Below are 19,473 nucleotides of genomic sequence, written 5' to 3' on the forward strand. Positions count from 1 at the left end.
CTCTTACAGCAGAACTTAATCATATAGACCATGCCTTATCTAATGGCTACAGTTCCCACGGTATCAAAAAAATAATCAATCCCTTCCTCAATCTTAGACCTTCTCTTTAGAAAGATTTCAGTAACTCTATTATCATCACCCCCCCCCATGTCCGAGACATTTCAGAAACATTGCCAGAATCCTAAAGAAATGCAATCTCTACATGACTTTCAAGCCTACTGAAAGCTTCTTACCTTTATACATTCCACTAAAGATCAGCTCCTTTCTCTCTGTGCCTGGAGTACATAAAGTGCCTTGTTCCTGCAAGTTGGCCTACTATGGACAGACAGGAAGATCAGCCAACATCCACATGGAAGAACACAAATACATTTGCAGTCAAGACTATGGTCAGTTGGACTCTGCAGACCATGCTTTAGATATGGCTCATAGAATCAATTGCAAAAAGACTACTATGCTCCATTGCAGTAAAATTAGAAGAGAAAGATCACTGTTGGAATCTGCAGCTGCTTTCAGAAATCATTTAAATAAATATGGTTGCAATAAACTTCCCAAAATATGGAAAATACTAATACTTCAAGATCCAAATTTACATTCTAGTCTGCTAACATTTTTTTCTAAAAATTTTCTAGTCTTTTGTCCACATGTTTCACTTAGTTTTGTGTTGCTTTTGTGTGATGTAAGTCTCATATTATACTCTCTGACAATGTCTCAATGACAGATGATGTACTAGAAGAATTGTAAATGTAAATTTTATTTTTAATCCTTTTTCAGTGATGTTTCACTCCATTAACCTCTCAAATGAGCCTTATATAAACATTTATATATTAACACATTCATGTTTGGTCCAGAGGAATCCTCTTGGATAGACTGTGACCTTGCGGTGTGATGAGTTGTCCTATTTGCACATCAGTGAATAAGCTACATATCGTAATGGATTCTTCAATTAAAACCAAATCTGCATAGAGGGCAGGAGAAGGAATGTGTTTGTTTCAGAATATATTAGAAAACAATCATTATTGAGAATTCTATATTTCATCAGGCTATTTAACTCATTAAAAGTTGTCAATATGTGAACTGAAAAAGATTGGGAGAGAAAGAAAAGGTGTCCTTCATTTAAAACAGAGTTCTTCTGGCAATCCCATCATGTTGGAAATCACTATGAATCATAAGGATATTTTAATAATTAACATGTCTCAATGCTTTGTTACATCAACTGATTTCAATTTTTGTTTATAGTGAAATACAATGTAGCCAGTGGCAGCCCATATATAAGCACTGCAACACTGCAGGCACCCCCAAGGGAAAAATGAAAAAATTAAATTTTGTTTGTGTAAATAATAACAATGCTTACAACATTATATAGATGCAATACAGCATGTTAAAGGTTACAGCTTATATTTCAACATCGATCGAATAGTTAATAATTGGAATTGATCTATTAATGCTTTAGATTACGAAACAAATGCACTGCGATCTAACGCCGATATTCGTTTGCACTTGTCATTGCATGTTACATCATTCCCACACTGCTCAAGTGGCAGTGTATCTTTAGTATTCTTACGTGTGTTATTTCTGTGAGATATGAAACATTTATTATTGATGCGTGTGCGTGGTGAACTATTTTTTGTAAATCTTATTTTATTTTCTTAAAATAACATATAATTATTTAAGTTAAGGGATATTGCATCCCATATTGTTTCTTAGCTGAATAAGAAACTCAGAGTTTCATGCCGAATATAGAAACTATATAAAGTTCGGCGATTCCAAGTGTAAGTAAATACCTGGATAGTGCAGCACCTGACCCATTTGGTAGTGCAAACTGAGGCAACTCATAGAAAGGGTGGAGCAAGCTCTGATCACTATTCTTGGTATTTACCATAATGTGAACTTAGCTCCTAGGAGCTGTATTACTGTTCTACATTATGAGAGAAGGTCACTACCCAGACCGGTTTCAACCTTTATTGAGGTCTCATCAGTGAGTAGGTAGACCTAATTAATACCAAGTTTGTAGCAAACAGAACTTACATCCCTTCTATGAGAATTGCCAAGAAGGCGCCCTAATAAATTACTAATTATATGAAGAGCCAAAGGCTTCAATTCGGCAACATGAACTTATTTAAGTTAAGGGATATTGCATCCCATATTGTTTCTTAGCCAAATAAGAAACTCAAAGAGTTTCATGCCGAATATAGAAACTATATAAAGTTCGGCGATTCCAAGCGTAAGCAAATACCTGGATAGTGCAGCACCTGACCCATTTGGTAGTGCAAACTGAGGCAACTCATAGAAAGGGTGGAGCAAGCTCCGATCACTATTCTTGGTATTTACCCATAATGTGAACTTAGCTCCTAGGAGCTGTATAATTATTTATTTATTATAGATACAAGGCTGAATTATGACGAGTGTTACTGTTGAACATATGAAAAGAATTATATTTTTTCATTTGTTTCATGTAACGATAATTGCGATCTAATGCCGATATTCATTTGCACTTGCACATTACATCATATGCTTCCGCGCGCTATTTCTGTGAGATATGAAATGTTTATTATTGGTGCGTGTTCTTATTTTTTGTAAATCTTATTTTCTTTTGTTAAAATAACATTATTTATTTATTATAGATACAAGGCTGAATTATGATGAGTGTCACTGTTGAAAATATGAAAAGAATTATATTTTTTCAATTATCGTTACACAAAACAAATGCACTGCGATCTAATGCCGATATTCGTTTGGGCTTGTCATTGCTATAGATACGAAACTTTTATTATTGGTGTTTGTTCGTGCTGAGGATGAAATATTTTTAATATGTAAATTAATTTATTAAGAAATTCGTTACTGATTATGAAAAAAAATAGTTTTTTTTTTTTGTATATGCAGCACTCCCACTTAAAATTTTCATTGGCCGCCACTGGATATAGCAATACTGTACTACAATGAAATGAGTGCATGGTGCTTGGATTAGTCTGAAAATACATGTAGCAGCAGTAGGGAGGAAAGGCTAGTTCAATAAAACAAATTCTTCAAACTTCAGGAATGATAACAGTGTTTTCTAAGGATGGTTCACAAGATGCATAACTTATGGAAGGTCTAGGCTCATTTTCAGAAGTAAAGTTGACAGTAGGAGTGGACCTTTTTTCTATGTAAATTTCTCTATATAAGCAAATGCAACTTGCATAATTTTGTCTACTTTGCTAAAGGATCTCCATGTTGGGATTCATTTACTCAAACAATCAAACTGCTTTATTAAAGAGGCAGATGCCTCTGCCAATTTTTTCACTATAAACTTCATTTAGGGGGACTCAGCCTCCTTTTCTTTTCTTTTGCAACTTGTGCTTCTAGCTCTTTAAGATCATTGTTTTGAGAACTGTTCTTCTGCAGCTTCCAACAAATGCTCTACTTCTTCACTGCCAACCCTTAACTCTATTAGCTTGCAGCATTACTTGTCACCAATCTTTTGTAAGACTTAGTTGAATCCTGTGAATGTATGAACATATATTTTCAGCAACTTTTTCCACACAGTATTCAATACACTACTCCTTCCTCCATGCTGCATCTACATTCTTTGTATAATGCAAGATATTATATTCCTTCCAAAAGTCTGAGGGCTCCCTCAGTTACAATAATAGCCTGAGCAAAAGCATTTCTTAAATATCTTGAAGGAACAATAACACCCTGGTCTATGGACTACAGGAATGATGTCATATTTGGCAAGCATGTGAACAGGATAGTCATACGTTGAGGAATGCTTGTATTTTCATTAAAGGCAAATGCATTACTAATAATTTACAATTGTGTTATATGTTTGTCCAATAGGTTACTAGGTTGGAGCAAAGTACATGTGATCCTGTAACCTCTAGATATGCATATTTGCATTTATGATGGAGATTAAAAAAAAAATTAAAAAAGAAACGTTTGGCAATATATATAAATAACCAACCAATTAACCACTGTTTATTAACAGTGGCCAACTGGCTATATACATCTGGTGGCTCAGTAAATAATTACAGAGCGAGAGAGAGAGGGGATTATCTAATGAACTAATCTCGATCAGATAATTCAACTAAACGTTCCAGGAATATGTGTCGGTTGATGGAGCAGCAAATTATCTTGTATAATTTGTTGTACTTGTTATGTGTATTTATTTCTGTTTTATTTATATTTCACTTTGTTTTCTAGGAAATTTTCTTTTATTCACTGATCAACATACTTTTTACACAGTAATATATGCATAAATAATTTCCAATCATTATAGGAATTATCCATATGTTTGCAAATTCTAAGTTGTTCCTGTTTCTTTTTGTCAGCAGCTTTCTATTTTATCAAATTATAGATATCTTGCGCATATATACTGACATTTTCTTTGGAGATCAACAAATGCAGTCTTCTCCTTATATTTGGAAAGATTCATTTTTATTCAGAAATAAATTTTTACTGTTTTATTAAGACTAGAATGAAATGTATAGGAATGACACTGTATGGTGGACAGCATGGCTTCATAAAACTATCCTACAACAGGTCTGACTACCTGTTACAAACCACATAAGAAATTGGCATCCCTTATCTGCTCCACCAAAGACCAGCCACTTCCCCTACACCTACCTGGAGTATACTAGGTCCCTAGCAGCTGTAAACTGTCCTCCTATGTCCAAACAGGCAGGACAGCTAAATCAGGATTTCTGAACAGGCTACATCCACCAATTCAGCTAAATTCAGGAAGAAATTTATATTTATATTTACTACACTGTAGCAAATATAAATATGAAAGATTGTTCTTGGAATCAACCTAAGCTCTAAAAAATTTCCAAAATCTCAACAAATTTGGGTGCATGAGACTGTCCCAAATTTGGGAAGCTTGCATCCTTAGAACATTAGCCCAACAGCCAAGACAACCTAATTTAGCCCACTAGGGGACAACTTTAGGACTCTAGAACCAACAGCAGTTGCTTTCTTTAGCCTCATTTGCTCGTTGTTAGTGCCTGCTTGCACATATCATAGTTTTATGTTACCAGAAGATGGCAATGTAACATTGCCGAAATATAGGAAGTATTAATTAATATTTTAGTATACGTTATCATTTCCTGAAAAATTTAGTTATGTGTAACCAACGTATAAGTTTATCTACAAGAATTATCATATATAATGGTGTAGACATTTCCCTTATTTAATCTTGCTGTCACTATTATTACTCCCATTTTATTATAGTGACAGCAGAATTAAATAAGGGAAATGGCTACACCATAATGATGCTGCTGGACTTTGCAAAGGCATTTGACAAGATACTGTTACATAAGTTGGAGCAAATGGGAATGGGTATAATGCTAAACTTGGAAGAGCAATACTAACTGGTAATTAGTTTACGGAATTAACAACGCATATAAAGTATATTAATTAAAGGTAACTTTAATGAATAACTTCTATATTTTGGCAACGTCACATTGCCATCTTCAGGAACATAAAGATATGGTATGTGCACTCAGGAACTAACACAAAACTGCCCCAAATTTGGGATACTTTCATTATGAGAACTTCAGCCCAACTGCCAAGACTACCAAATTAGCCCGCAAGAGGGCACCATTATGACTTTAGGAACAATATTAGTTTCTTGCTTTCTTCCTCATTTGCTTTGTGTTAGTTCCTGAGTGCACATACCATATCTTTATTTCCTGAAGATGGCAATGTGACGTTGCCGAAATATAGAAGTTATTCATTAAAGTTACCTTTAATTAATATACTTTATATGCGTTGTTAATTCCGTAAACTAATTACCAGTTATGTCTAACTAACGTATAAGTCTTGCTACTAGAATCATGATCATCCACTGAGCTGCAATTGCACGAAAGGCCCATCAATACGGCAAATTGAGGTTGAAGTTATCGAGGCAAATAAATCATCTGACGTTCCTAAAACGCTGCTGGGATAACAAAGTGATCCCTAATTGTGTCAGATTGAAGCACCGTTTTACTTCCGAGAAAGCTCTACGCATTTATAACCGCACTAGCTTCGCCCTGTTAAGAGAACAAATTACCTCGACGCGCGTTCTCCTTGCCGATGAAAACAAAACCTTATGGGCGCTAGAGGAAGAGCTTTCGAATACACTCAGCCTTCATCTATGGTCTATACTTCATGACATCTCATGCGCATCGGCAAGAAAGGAATTCTAAAAAATACGTCGTCGGCACGTGAAAAAATACGAAAACCTGACAAAGACTTCTACTTCCATACCCCAGCCACCACTCAACACTGTAGTCAACCTCTCGTCGGCAGTTTTAAAGCCTGAAGCACTCACCGCACTTTCACATGGTCACAATTTCGCCCTAGCTCCTAAAAGGATACCTGCTGAAGAAATCATGATCCAAATAGAGCGTGGAATTCACAACCTGCCTAACCATATCGCCAACAACGTAAGACTGGATGTAGTCGGTGTTCTCACTAAAGCAAAACCTCCAAAATCCAACTTATCCAAAAACGAATATACAGATCTACAAGAATTGAAAAACAACAAAAAAAGAGTAATCACCAAAGCTGATAAGGGAAGTGCCACTGTGGTACTCAATCAAAAAGACTACAAAGGTAAGCTAAATTCTTTAGTACTAGACCGTACTACTTACCTCCCCATTGAATATAATCCGACCAGCTCTCAGATTAGAACTATCCACAGACTCCTTAAGAAAGTCACTTCTTGGCCTGTGGAAGTCACCAACAAACTTAAACCTTATAACTCTAAACCCCCCCCCCCCCCCGATTATATGGACTCCCAAAAATACATAAACAAAATGTGCCATTGCGTCCCATAGTGGATGGCATTGATTCCCCCACATATAAATTAGCCAAACATTTAGCTAAAATGCTCACACACTACACTGGCAACACACCATCACACATAAAAAACTCAGCCCACTTTAAAGCCAGTATAGAAAACCTCACACTCCAACACACTGACATAATGGTCAGTTTTGACGTCTCCTCCCTATTCACTAATGTCCCACTCAAAGAAACCCTTGAGCTCATCCAAGCCAAGTTTCCTCCCGATATCTCAGCCCTATTTCAGTTCACAATGAACTCAGGCTATTTCATTTGGCAAGGAAAGTTCTACAAACAGATAGAGGGGACAGCCATGGGTTCACCACTTTCCCCACCCTTGGCCAATTTCTTTATGGAGACATTTGAAGAGAAAGCCTTAAACTCCACCCGACAAAAACCCACTATTTGGCTTCGTTATGTGGATGATGTGTTTGATATTTGGCCACATGGCTCAGACACACTCCACTGTTTCCTAGCACACTTAAACAACCAACACCCCAGAGTCCAGTTTACCTTAGAAAAAGAGGAAAACAACACGTAGACACTTTAATCACCTGCCAGCTTGATGGATCTTTGGTTTTCTCTGTTTACAGAAAATCCACCCACACTGGCAGATACATTCACCAGCAATCCCCCCCCTCACAACAATATGGGGTGATAAAAACACTAAATAACAGGGCAAAATTAATCTGCTCAGATGACAAGGCCCTGACTATTGAACTAAACCACATCCTCAACACTTTCTTAGCCAATGGCTATAACCCCAAAAAAATCCAAAAAATACTAAAACCTGTAAACCACAACCCCCCTCCACAATAAAGATTACACCAAGTCTATCACCATCCCCTACATCCAGGGCACCTCAATGTTGGTTGTTTCAAAAATTTTTCTTTAAGTACTTGAAAATATGATAAATCCTTATATTTTTTTTTATCAACATGAACTTTTGTCAAAAGTTCTAATCTTGAAGGCTTCATAGATTCATTTGAAAAACCTTTTGGCAAATAAGGCACATTGGTAATGTTTTGTTTGTAGGTGACTATATGTGAAATAAAGCCGTATTTCAAATATTCGATATTATATTGTCTACATTTCTTCTTGGGTTCAGCCATGATACTATTCGTAAAAAAAAAAAAAAAAAAAGTTAAATTTACAGAATTGCTAGAATGCAATTTCTCATGTACCTAAACCAAATTATTTTTAGAAAAAAGGTATAAAAATACTCGTGACACCTGCTGTTTTATTGGAACAACGTCTGCGCGGTTAGCCTAGTAGCTGTGCGCTTTGCAACCATATGACTGGGGAAGGAATGTCCCAGGTTCAATTCCAGCCGAAGACGCGAGGAATTTGAGGATCTTCCTCAGCCATAGCCAAATCAGCCGGTCTTGGGTGTGGGCAGTAGGGTTTTTTCTGCCAGTTTATCTGGCGTTTTTCATCCTGCAAGCAGGCAAACCAGCCCTGTGAACATACACACAGATTTACAGCCATAAATACTTAACCCCCCATGAGGAGGCTCAACTCGCCCCAGTAGGGACGGGGGAGCAAAAGGGAGGAAACTCCATACGAATAAATAAATAAATTGGAACAACAATTTGCTTTGTGTGTAATCCATATAAGTAAGGTACCAACTAGGTATCGAATATGCACTACATCAAATTGCTAACTACTTATCACACAATTCAGAAACAATTTAAAACTGATTTCATGCATCTCACTTATTTATAGTATTATATTATACAGTGAACAAGTCATAACATGTATATGTTCCTGCCGATGCATATTGGACTTGTAAAATCCTGATCACTTGAAAGTGTGCATCTACCAACACTTTGCTTGTTAAGAACTGTCATCGGACTTTAATGCTGATTGGCTGTAACTTGCATTTTGTATATGTTTCCTTGGAAAATAAAGCAACCATTACGACCTTATGTTGTACAATAGTTATATCATCAAAATTTTTTTTATGATAAATATTTTTGAGCACCTAATTTTTGCTTTTATGCGTCCACTGCCCCCTTTTGCTCACAAGGCCACTACCCCCCCCCCCTCTCTGGATTGTTTCAGCACTCCCAATGGGGGGGGCAGAATGTTTTATGGCATTCTTCCCCCTCTCATGTTTTATGGCATAAACAGCACCAAGAGAGAAAAAAATATTTATTAAACTCCCTAATATTTCATTGATTTTTTCCCACCAGTATCATTAGATGCACAATTATAACTGTTAGAGGCACACAGCACTAAACTACTATGTAATTGAAGAAAACAATTTAAATTGCACCCTCTATGGATCAGATAACCACAAAATAATTAAGAGAAGTCAGGCTATCAATTTTTAAAATTATAGTCAACGAGATATTTGGTAAATTAATACAACCATACTTGTTGAGGTCAGGAGAGTACTTCATAGCTGATGCTGATTCTAAAAATAGTCTCTCAGACCTATAATGGCTTCTATGGAGTGATAATGATTTATGATTTTAATGGCGATACTGCACAAACATCCATGCCCGCAGTGGGTTTGGACCCACAACCTGTTGGTTGAAGAGCAGGTATGCTAACCACTCAGCCAGGCTGGCTTCTATGGAGAAAATTACATCATTATATCTGATCCATGAAGAAGCATCCAGAGCATGGTCTGCCAATCCCATTTGCCATACAGATGATCACATATTTAATTTTTATGATCTCCCAGGAGGATGTTAACTAATCTACCAGTCTGTGCAAAGCTGTCCAAACTGTAGGCATAAGGAATGTTCAAGAGGATGCAGAGTTGATCTTTATGTATATATCTGTATGTATTACATCATTACTAACTTCTTCCTACTGACAATTTTCTTCCAAATCTCCTGTTATCTGTCAAGACCCCAACATTATTAGACCTTTTTACTGTATCAATCCAGCTAGATCTTGGTATTCCTCTGGGTCTTTTTCCTGGCAGCATGACAAAGAATACATGCTTTGCCAACCTTTCCTCTTCCATTCAGTTTAAGTGATCAATATCATCTGAGATTTTCTATGTTAACAATTTCAAGTTCTTTCCTTTATATCTTTATTTTTAATATGATACTGCCATCTGTTTTTATTATCCCATGGTATTTTTACACCAGATCACAGAGGTCAAATTCATGTACAGTAATACCCCGACTTATGTGAATCCGGAGTTATGCGGTTTCTTATATGTACGTATTCCCGTCATGCCTCACCACTAGTCATATCTTTCTGTGCCGGCCGCATTCGCCAGTGTTGCACATGCTGTGAACAAGCACTGATTTGTTTCACGCGGTCTCCATTCATACATGATTTTTATAGTCTACAAAATCACATAAAAAATAATAATGTTGTCCAAAAGAAGCAAGTACGATTCTTCTACAGCTAGCAAGAAAAGAAAAACATTGACTTTGGAAACAAAACTCAACATTATTAAGGATTTTGAAGGCGGAATGAAAATTTGTGAGCTATCAAAGAAGTTCGATCTACAGGAATCCACAGTAAGAACAATCATGAAAGATAAAGAAAGAATTCTCGCTACTGTGAAAAATGCCCAATCATTGAATTCAAGCATAATTCATAAACGTCATGGGATTATTGGTGAGATGGAAATGATGCTTAAATTATGGTGTGATAATCAAGTGAGAGTAAAAAATTGCCCAGTTGATCAAACGACGATATGTAGTGAAGCCAAGCTGATTTTTGAGAGGCTAAAAGTAGAAACTGGAGAAGCGGCCAAAGGAGAAAATTTCGTGGCCAGTAATGGTTCAACCGATTTAAAAATTGCTGTAACTGGCACAGAATCGCGGAGAGGCGGCAAGCACTGATAAAGAGGCTTCGTCTGCTTTTCCTGAGACACTTAAGGCTATCATCGAGGAAGGTAGCTATAGCAGTCAAACCATATTTAATGCAGACGAGACCGGCTTGTTCTGGAAAAAGATGCCTAAGAGAACTTTCATCGCACACGTGAAGAAAAAACGTTTCCTGGCTTTAAGGCTTCCAAAGACCGATTGACAGTAATGCAGCTGGTGATTGCAAATTAAAACCTCTCTTAATTTATCACTCCGAAAATCCAAGAGCTCTGAAAAAAAAATCGAAAGCTGGCTTGCCAGTGATTTTGGAAGTCAAATTCTAAAGCTTGGGTGACAGCTTCTATTTTTGAAGACTGGTTTGGTCACCACTTCATTACTGAAGTTGAACGTTATTGCCAGTTTAAAAAAATTCCGTTTAAAGTTATGCTCATTATTGATAATGCACCTGGTCATCCTCCTGCAACTTTAATTGATTTTGATCCACGTGTAAAAGTTGTTTTCTTGCCTCCAAATACAATCAGCTTACTTCAACTGATGGACCAAGGAGTTATCAAAACATTCGAAGCGTACTACATGGCATTCGTTTGTAAGTCTGAATGAAGCTATGAGACAAAATGAGCAGCACTCTAAAGAGTTTTGGAAACAGTTTAATGTTTTAGATGCTGTAAGAATTATCGGAGATTCTTGGGGTGAAATTTCCCAAAAAACCTTGAATGGTGTCTGGAAAAAACTTTGTCCATCCTTTTTTAAATGCGAAACGGAAATGTTGCCAGAAACTGATCAAGTTGCTGAGGCAATAGAAGAAGTTGTCAACCTTGCCAGTCAATTAGATTTAGAAGTCGACAGTGAAGATGTCAGCGAGCTTACCTTGTTATGCGTGACTCGCATAACAAGGAGCTTACAATCGACGAGCTCATAGAGATGCATAAGCAAAGCGCTACTGAAGAGACCGAAACCTCAGATCGTTTTACCAGAAAAGCGCATGAGAATTGCAAAATTAACAGAAGATCTCAGCTTAATTAAGAAAAGTTTACAGATTTTGGAGGACATAGATTCTAACGAGGAATGAATTGTAGCCACAAGGCAAGGAATAAAAAATCACTGGCTTGCTATGAAGAAATTATGCGTGACAAGAAAAAGACATTATGCCGTCAGATGAATCTATTAGATTTTATGAAACCATCAGCATCAAAATAACTTTTTTTTTTTATGTACGAAAAACCACAATTATGATTACTGTATATTTCTTAAAAAATATAGGTGTTTTTTAAAACCTTTGGTCCCAATTGTATGTTTGTATGTATAAATTACATGCAAAATTATATCCCGAGTTATGCGAATTCAACTTGTGCGCTTTTTGTTGGTCCTGCCTACCGCGTAACTTCGGGGTATCACTGTATTTTATACGGCACCTTTTCTGGGTTGTTATAAAGTTCATATTTAGAAATATTCATACAAGCCAATAAATACAGTGGTGATGCCTTCCTCGATGTTACAGATTTTGCAGATGGGGAAGACTTTTTTGCCATTGCTAAACTTGATTGGTCTTGTGCAGCTGGTCTTGAGGTGAGAGGTCATTGTAGTGGCACAGCAATTAAACTTAGAGTTGATGGTAGCTCCTGGTTTTTCTGCTGAATACCAGTGGTGAGTCATGTCCTGGAGAATCATTCTTTTTATGTTTACTTTTTTGAGTAGTTTTAAAAAGATCAAGATCTGTGGTATCACTTGATGTTGCTGCCATTTTTGCTACTTCATCTGCAGTTTCATTTCCCTTTAATCCCACATGGGATGGAATCCATTGGAAAATTATTTTGGAATCCTTCTGTAGTTTATGTTTTTGCTATGTCTCTAAATATTTCTTGATGGCTAGTGTAGCAGTTCTTAATAGCTTGAAGGGCTGCTAAGGAATCGGTGAAAAATATAAATTCCTTTGGGTTTTGTGTATCCAAATGTTGCAGTGCTGTTAATGGTTATTAATTCTGCATGGTATGAGTTGTATCCTATATTGTTGATTGTTTTTAGCTCTATATTTTGAGAGCCATAGATGAGTATGCTGAGAACTGTCATTTGGATTTGGATTTCTGTTGAGGTGATTGTGTTCCTCCTCTCCATAAATCAGATCACAATCTCATCCAAGTTTCAACTCTAGTGAAGTGTCCTTCTCTCATCTATTCATAACCTTGTGTCCTTTCGAGATTGCCAAATGGGAAGATCTCGAAGACTTTCAATCCTCCCTTCCATGGTTACACTACTGTTTCTGTTCTCCATCTCCAGATACTTGTTCCTACAAAAACTATTCATGTTGGAATGTTCCTCATTCTCTAATCTGTTCAAAATTCTCTCTCAGTATCTAAGTGATGGTTTTCCAAGAACTGTGCCAGGTAGTCTATGAGAGAATATAAAGTATAAAAAATATAAAGCTGATCTCCTGATATCACTTTTCTGACTTCTTCAGAGATGACCAATGCAGATCACCTCCTACTTCACCTGGAATACTGAAACACATGACTCGTGTATCCTACAATAAAGACATCAGAAGAATATCAAACAACTTGGATGCAAAAAGGTTTCTGGTCAGAAAAGACAGCTGCTCAACATTTTATAGTTGAATTGCTGACTCACGAACCTATTACTGGCATTAATATGTCATTTCATCTACCTTGGCTCTATGGAGCAGCCTTTCCCATGAAGTATTCTCCAAAGACTACAACCTACAGCTCTTCAAGAAGAATATCAAAAGCTTACTTTCCCCTTGATCTGTGCATTGTTAGAAGTGATATAAAAAAATCTAATCTCTGGCATGGTTTGTAATGCATTCTTTGAAATGATGAACGGATGATAGTTTTCTGATTTAAAGAACCAAAACCTGTTTATTTCCCCCAGAAGACCCAGAATCCTTTTTCTATCAATCAGTGGAATATTATGAATATATTTCATAGTTAGAATGTAATTTACCACTTTGACAAAAATACTGAGGTCATTAATGGAAAATTTTCATTCATTTGGGTACAGAAATAAAATTCTAACACAGGTTTTGATTCTCAGATAGAACTTCAAATTGGCCACTCATTTTTCTTTAATACTATTATGGCTCTCCCAGGGAGTACAAGGACTCACTGAGGGAGGGTATTTTTTCAGTCACTCATGTTTCTCACTGAGAATGCATGAACTAAAGATTACACTCACAGTATGTAACAATAGTCCACTCCATGCTTCCTTATACCCTTAGTGAGCTTTGAGTTCTATCCCCATCTGCCATGATAAAGCTCTACTACTCACAGTTTGAAGTATCATAGGTGACAGGTATGACAGACAATACTCTCATCTCACATTTTTAAGTCTAGCTGGCATTACTGTGAAATAGTTCTATGGCAAATTTTTTCGAGTCACCAGGTTAAAATTTAAGTTTCTGAAAGAAAGAAAGCCTACTTACCTGCACCAAAGTTCAACACTAAAATCCAATATTAACATAAAATCTTAAAGTCAGGTTTGAAATAAAACAGTTGATTCAAGACTGGAGAGCCTACAGATATGAACATTCAGAGGAAAATAAGGAAAGTAAACAGGTAACATCAATGCAGAATCATGAACATATGCAATTTACAGACAAAAAAAAATACTGTTGTTGGTGGTAGTAGAGTTGTGGCAGGAGTAGTAAGTGGAGGATTTAGTAGGAGAGATGGTGAATTGCGTATATTGGAGTAAACCCCACCCACATTGAGTCCTTAGACTCCACGGAAGTATCACATAATAATATTAAAAATAAAGAAATAAAGAATTAACTTGATGTTATTAATATTCAAGAATGCTTATAGAAAACTATCTAAGATATAATCACTAAAAAGAATGGAATATGTAAAGACAGCAGGACAAATATTCAAAGCAAAAATAATGGGAAAATGGGATCTGGAGGAAGACAGATCTATGTATAATGAAGCATGATCCAACAATATTTAGACATTATTAAATCACTTAAGGAACTGAACAACGTAAATACGAATATAAAGTAAATTACACTTTAATAAATATTTCCGATATTTCGGCAACATCACGTTGCCATCTTCAAAAGGAACTTACAAAAAAAGGCACGTGCACGCAGGCACTACAACACAGTAACTGAGAATGAAGAGATGAAGCTATCGTTCTCCCAAAAGTCCTGATGGTACCCTCTAGCAGGCTAAGTAGGTGTTCTTGGCCGTTGGGCCAAAGGTCTGCTGATGTAAGCCTCCCAAATTTGGAGCAGTCGCATACAACCAAATTTGTTGAGGTTTGGAGAGTTTCTTAGAGCTGAGCCTGATTGTGAGAGTGGTGAACCCCACCCTTGGCCAATTTCTTTATGGAGACCTTTGAAGAAAAAGCCTTAGTCTCTGCCCCACAAAAACCAACCATATGGCTTCGCTATGTTGATGATGTGTTCGCTATTGGGCCACATGGCTCTGAAACACTGCTCTCCTTCTTAACACACTTAAACAACCAACACCCCAGAATCAAGTTCACGCTCGAAAAAGAGGAAAACAATTGCCCATCAGCCTGATGGAACCTTGGTTTTCTCAGTTTATAGAAAACCCACTCATACAGGCAGATACATTCACCAACAATCCCCCCCCCCTTCCTCACAACAATATGGAGTGGTGAAAACACTATACAACAGGGCTAAACTAATCTGTTCTAACGACATGGCCCTAAACACTGAACTAAATCACATCCGTGACACTTTCTCAGCCAATGGCTACTCCCCCACCCTCCCAAAAAAAAAAAATCCAAAAAATATTAAAACCTACAAACCACAACCCCCCCTCCACAACAACGATTACTCTAAATCCATCAGCATTCCCTACATCCGAGGCACCTCGGAAAAAATTACCAAAATCTTAAAAAAACATGACCTGACCTCCTGTTACAAGCCATATAGAAAATTGGTACCCCTTATCTGCTCCACTAAAGACCAACCACTTCCCCTAGACCTACCTGGTGTATACCAGGTCCGCTTGCAGCTGTAAACTGTCTCACTTTGGCCAAACAGGCAGGACAGCGAATATCAGAATTTCTGAACACAAGGACTGTTTTCACAAGTACAGCCATTCTGGTCTTGCAGACCATGCTCTGGATACACGCCACAGAATATACTGTGATTGTATATTCTGTAGAAGAAAGCTACAGTAATACACTGTAGCAAATACAAATTCGAAAGACTATTTATGGAATCAGCCTCAGTCCTAAGAAACTCTCCAAACCTCAACAAATTTGGTTGTATGCGACTGCTCCAAATTTGGGAGGCTTACATCAGCAGACTTTCGGCCCAACGGCCAAGAACACCTACTTAGCCCACTAGAGGGTACCAACAGGACTTTTAGGAGAACAATAGCTTCATCTCTTCATTCTCAGTTACTGTGTTGTAGTGCCTACGTGCACGTGCCTTTTTTTGTAAGTTCCTTTTGAAGATGGCAACGTGACATTGCCGAAATATCGGAAATATTTATTAAAGTGTAATTTAATTTATATTCGTATCTACGTTGTTCAATTCCTTAAGTGATTTATGCATAACCAACGTATAAGACTGTCTACGAAAATATTTAGACAACAGATTAATTTGGACAAAAAGTGTTGAGAGGAAGCTAGTAAGGTAGTACCATCTAAGTATCATGTACATGTTTTGAGAGTACATATCAGGAAATTGCCATCATGATGAACAATTTCAAGTTAACAATTTGTAAACTATATACTGTTCTAAAATGTTTACTTTGAAGATATACTCAGAATGAAGTACTTTACAATCACATACTTTCTGCTGCAACAAAATGTTTTTGGTCCTTCCAAAAGAACGATGTCCTGCAAAACAACTTTGTAATAGTAACCTAGAAAAAATAAAACAAACATATTTTACACACATGCAGTACATTGTCCTTTTTTAAACTTTCCATAACTACTAGAAAAACTTTAGTATGAATACAGGTAATTAGTTAATATCATTATAGGAAAAATAACATATTTACAGAGAAACCTTAGAGTGGTGTCATTCTGACCTCCAAAAAAAAAGCATGCAATTTTAGTATTCAGTCTGGCTGAGTGATTTTCATTCTCTGTATGTCAGCATCTACATAGTTCATCTGGCAACAGTGCCCTTCAGCTGAAAAGACCTAGGTTTGAATCCATTTAGGACATGAACCTTTAAAATGACTTTTTATAAATCTACTAACACCTTTTATTCCTCAAGGGGAATATGCAAGGCCATTTAGCTGTAACTAATATTTGAAGACTACTGGACAGCTAGTATTCACCCTTAGCAATCACAGTACAGCTGACACAAGACTCAGAGATTTTAATTGGCATCTGGGGAGGAGAGTACAGCAGACAACTGCTGTACCTTGTGGTCTTTAACTGTAACGCTATGTTATTATCTGAAACAGTGCAAGTTCTATAGTCAATTTTCTTGAGTTTATGGGATGGAACACCTGAGTTTCTGGGAGAAAAACATTACTTTCCTGTGCCAGACATAGTCTAACTTGGGAACTGGCTGAAGAAAGGTATGGAAAAAGTTCCTCTAGTTGGCAACTAGAATGATCTCTCTTTGGGGCTTAGTGCCATGGATGCAAATGGCACTTCCACAGGACTACATTGGCACCATTACTCTTTAGCTGAAGGTGATTAACAAGTCTCAATAGCATATATACAATTCCCTCCTCCCCACCATAAACTCAGGTTTTTCAACCTACAAAACAAACTGACAAGGGAATACATTAAAGAATACGTTAGCTTCAATAGCCTTAGTTGCTTTGGCCATAATCCAAACCAGACTGTGTGTGTCCATGAACCGTGGTGGATGTAAATCATTGATCTCTCATGCTCTTTAGAGGGAAAGAATCCACTGATTATAAATCAGTTAAGATGATATTTACATGTAGGTGATTAGAGAGTAAATCATATGCAAGTTTATTGGTTGCAGCAAAAATAAATAAAACAATCTCAACAACAAAATCATGTTGTTGAAAAACAAAGTCCATACTTGTCATAATGAGACAGTAGCATACACATAGTAAATTTATACATGTTTTAAGGAATGAAGAATAAAATTTGCTAGTGTGGATTAAAAGTGGCACAAAGATTATATGTTTAGTACTTTGAGGATATTTTTTTAGAAGTAAAACAAGATATGATTAGTTTTTCTATAATCTTATGTGTTGAAGAGAAGAGGACAAGAAGTATATCACTTTCATGGTGGTTGTAGCCATTGGCTAATAAAAAAAAAGTATGACATAGTTAACTGAGTTCCACTATAACAGTTATGAATGAGTTATAGTGAAATAACCCTGGCCCAGTAACATGAATGTTACGTTACTGGGCTAGGTGAGGCTATGATTATTTTCAGTTATGTGTAGAATTTTTGTAAACAGAAGATAATGAACTATTTGAAAGATATGCAACTAATTTGTTTAAAAAAAGGTAGTTTCTGATTAGTTTTTATAGTGAAGTGTATTTTAGAATGCTAGATGTTTAAATATGCTAAAAATGTATCTGAGTCAGTACCCAAATATCAAATACATCTACATAGTGTAGCCAAACTCAAGGTTTCAGTGTAGCTGATTTGACAACTTTTTCTCTATTTTCATTATAAGAACTGGCTAGAGAGGAGTTGGGAGCATTGCAGTTCTACACAGTTGTTTGTATATTCATAATAGTGATTCATATTATATTATAAACAATGCCAAGAAAAAATAATTTTTAATTTTTAACACATGTTGCCACCTATCGGTGAGAGTGATCATAAGGTCTTGACCTGGGAGGTGGCTAAAGGTGTGGAATTTTCGATTAAGACAGGGTGTACGTGGAATTACCGTGCTGGCAGGTATGACAAGCTTAGAAGATCGCTTGGATCAGTGCCATGGCATGTAAAACTGCAAGGGCTGAATGTCGATAGAGCATGGGAAGTGGTCAAGGAGCATTTACAGGAGGTTATGGCTGATTGTATATGTAGGGTCCGAATAGTAGAGGTTAAATGGATGAATAACACCATTAAGCTTGAGCTGCAAAAAAGAGAAACAACTGTGGAGGGAATTTAAAGAATTTAGGTGACCTGCAGGCATATGAATGGTATAAAGCGCATGCCAGAAGGGTAACAAGTGTGGTAAAAAAAAGCAAAAACGGATTATGAAAGGAAACTAGCTATGCAAGCTAAAGAGAATCCCAGACAGTTTCAATATGCTGCAAGCAAAAAAAAAAAAAAAAAAAAAAACTGTACATGGCAGAATGATTTTAAGGAATGACGATGGTAAGGAGGTCACTGAATCAGTCGATATAGTGGAATTACTGAGCGAGCACTTTGCAAGAGTATATCATCCAGGTGGTGACGTTGAAAAAATGAAGGAACCATTAGTTTATATGGGAATTGTGATGAATGAAGTGGAGGTGAATAATCTATTACAGAACCTTAATGTGAATACATCTGTGGAATTGGATGGTATACTGGCACAGGTCTTATGTGAAGCAGCTAAAGAATTATCAGTACCCTTGACCATGTTATTTAATCTGAGTCTCGGGTCTGGTTTAGTCCCGAAGGTGCGGAAAGAGGGGAAAATAGTTCCACTGCATAAAGGAGGATCCAAGACTACTGTTGCAAATTACCGACCGATCAGCATATCAGGAGTCGTTGTCAAGGTCTTGGAGAAAGTAGTCAAGAGAAAAATACAGGAATGGATTGATGAAAATGAGATACTGTATGGGGGACAGCATGGCTTTGTGAAGGGTAGATCATGCCTCAGTAACTTGCTAAAGTTTTATAACACAGTGATGGCTAAACTGGATAAGGGTAATGGATTTACAGTGATACTGCAGGAACTGGCTAAGGCATTTGACAGGATAACACATGGAATTC

At 36.8% G+C, this 19,473-nt stretch overlaps 1 protein-coding gene across 2 annotated transcripts in view; it reads right to left on the bottom strand.

The window, feature by feature from the left end:
* The window catches only part of LOC150101056 (uncharacterized protein C8orf76-like), a 145,096-nt gene that overhangs the window by 25,404 nt on the left and 100,219 nt on the right, over positions 1–19,473 (bottom strand). For both annotated transcript variants that reach the window (XM_090401754.1, XM_090401755.1), the window contains one exon: positions 16,387–16,459. In XM_090401754.1, coding sequence (XP_090257880.1) covers positions 16,387–16,459 — 73 coding nt within the window. The remainder of the gene's footprint in view (positions 1–16,386; positions 16,460–19,473) is intronic.

Source organism: Typopeltis vanoorti, chromosome 12 (assembly GCF_054136105.1).
Source record: "Typopeltis vanoorti isolate ZY-2024b chromosome 12, IOZ_Tvanoo_1.0, whole genome shotgun sequence".
NCBI classification, from domain to species: domain Eukaryota; kingdom Metazoa; phylum Arthropoda; class Arachnida; order Uropygi; family Thelyphonidae; genus Typopeltis; species Typopeltis vanoorti.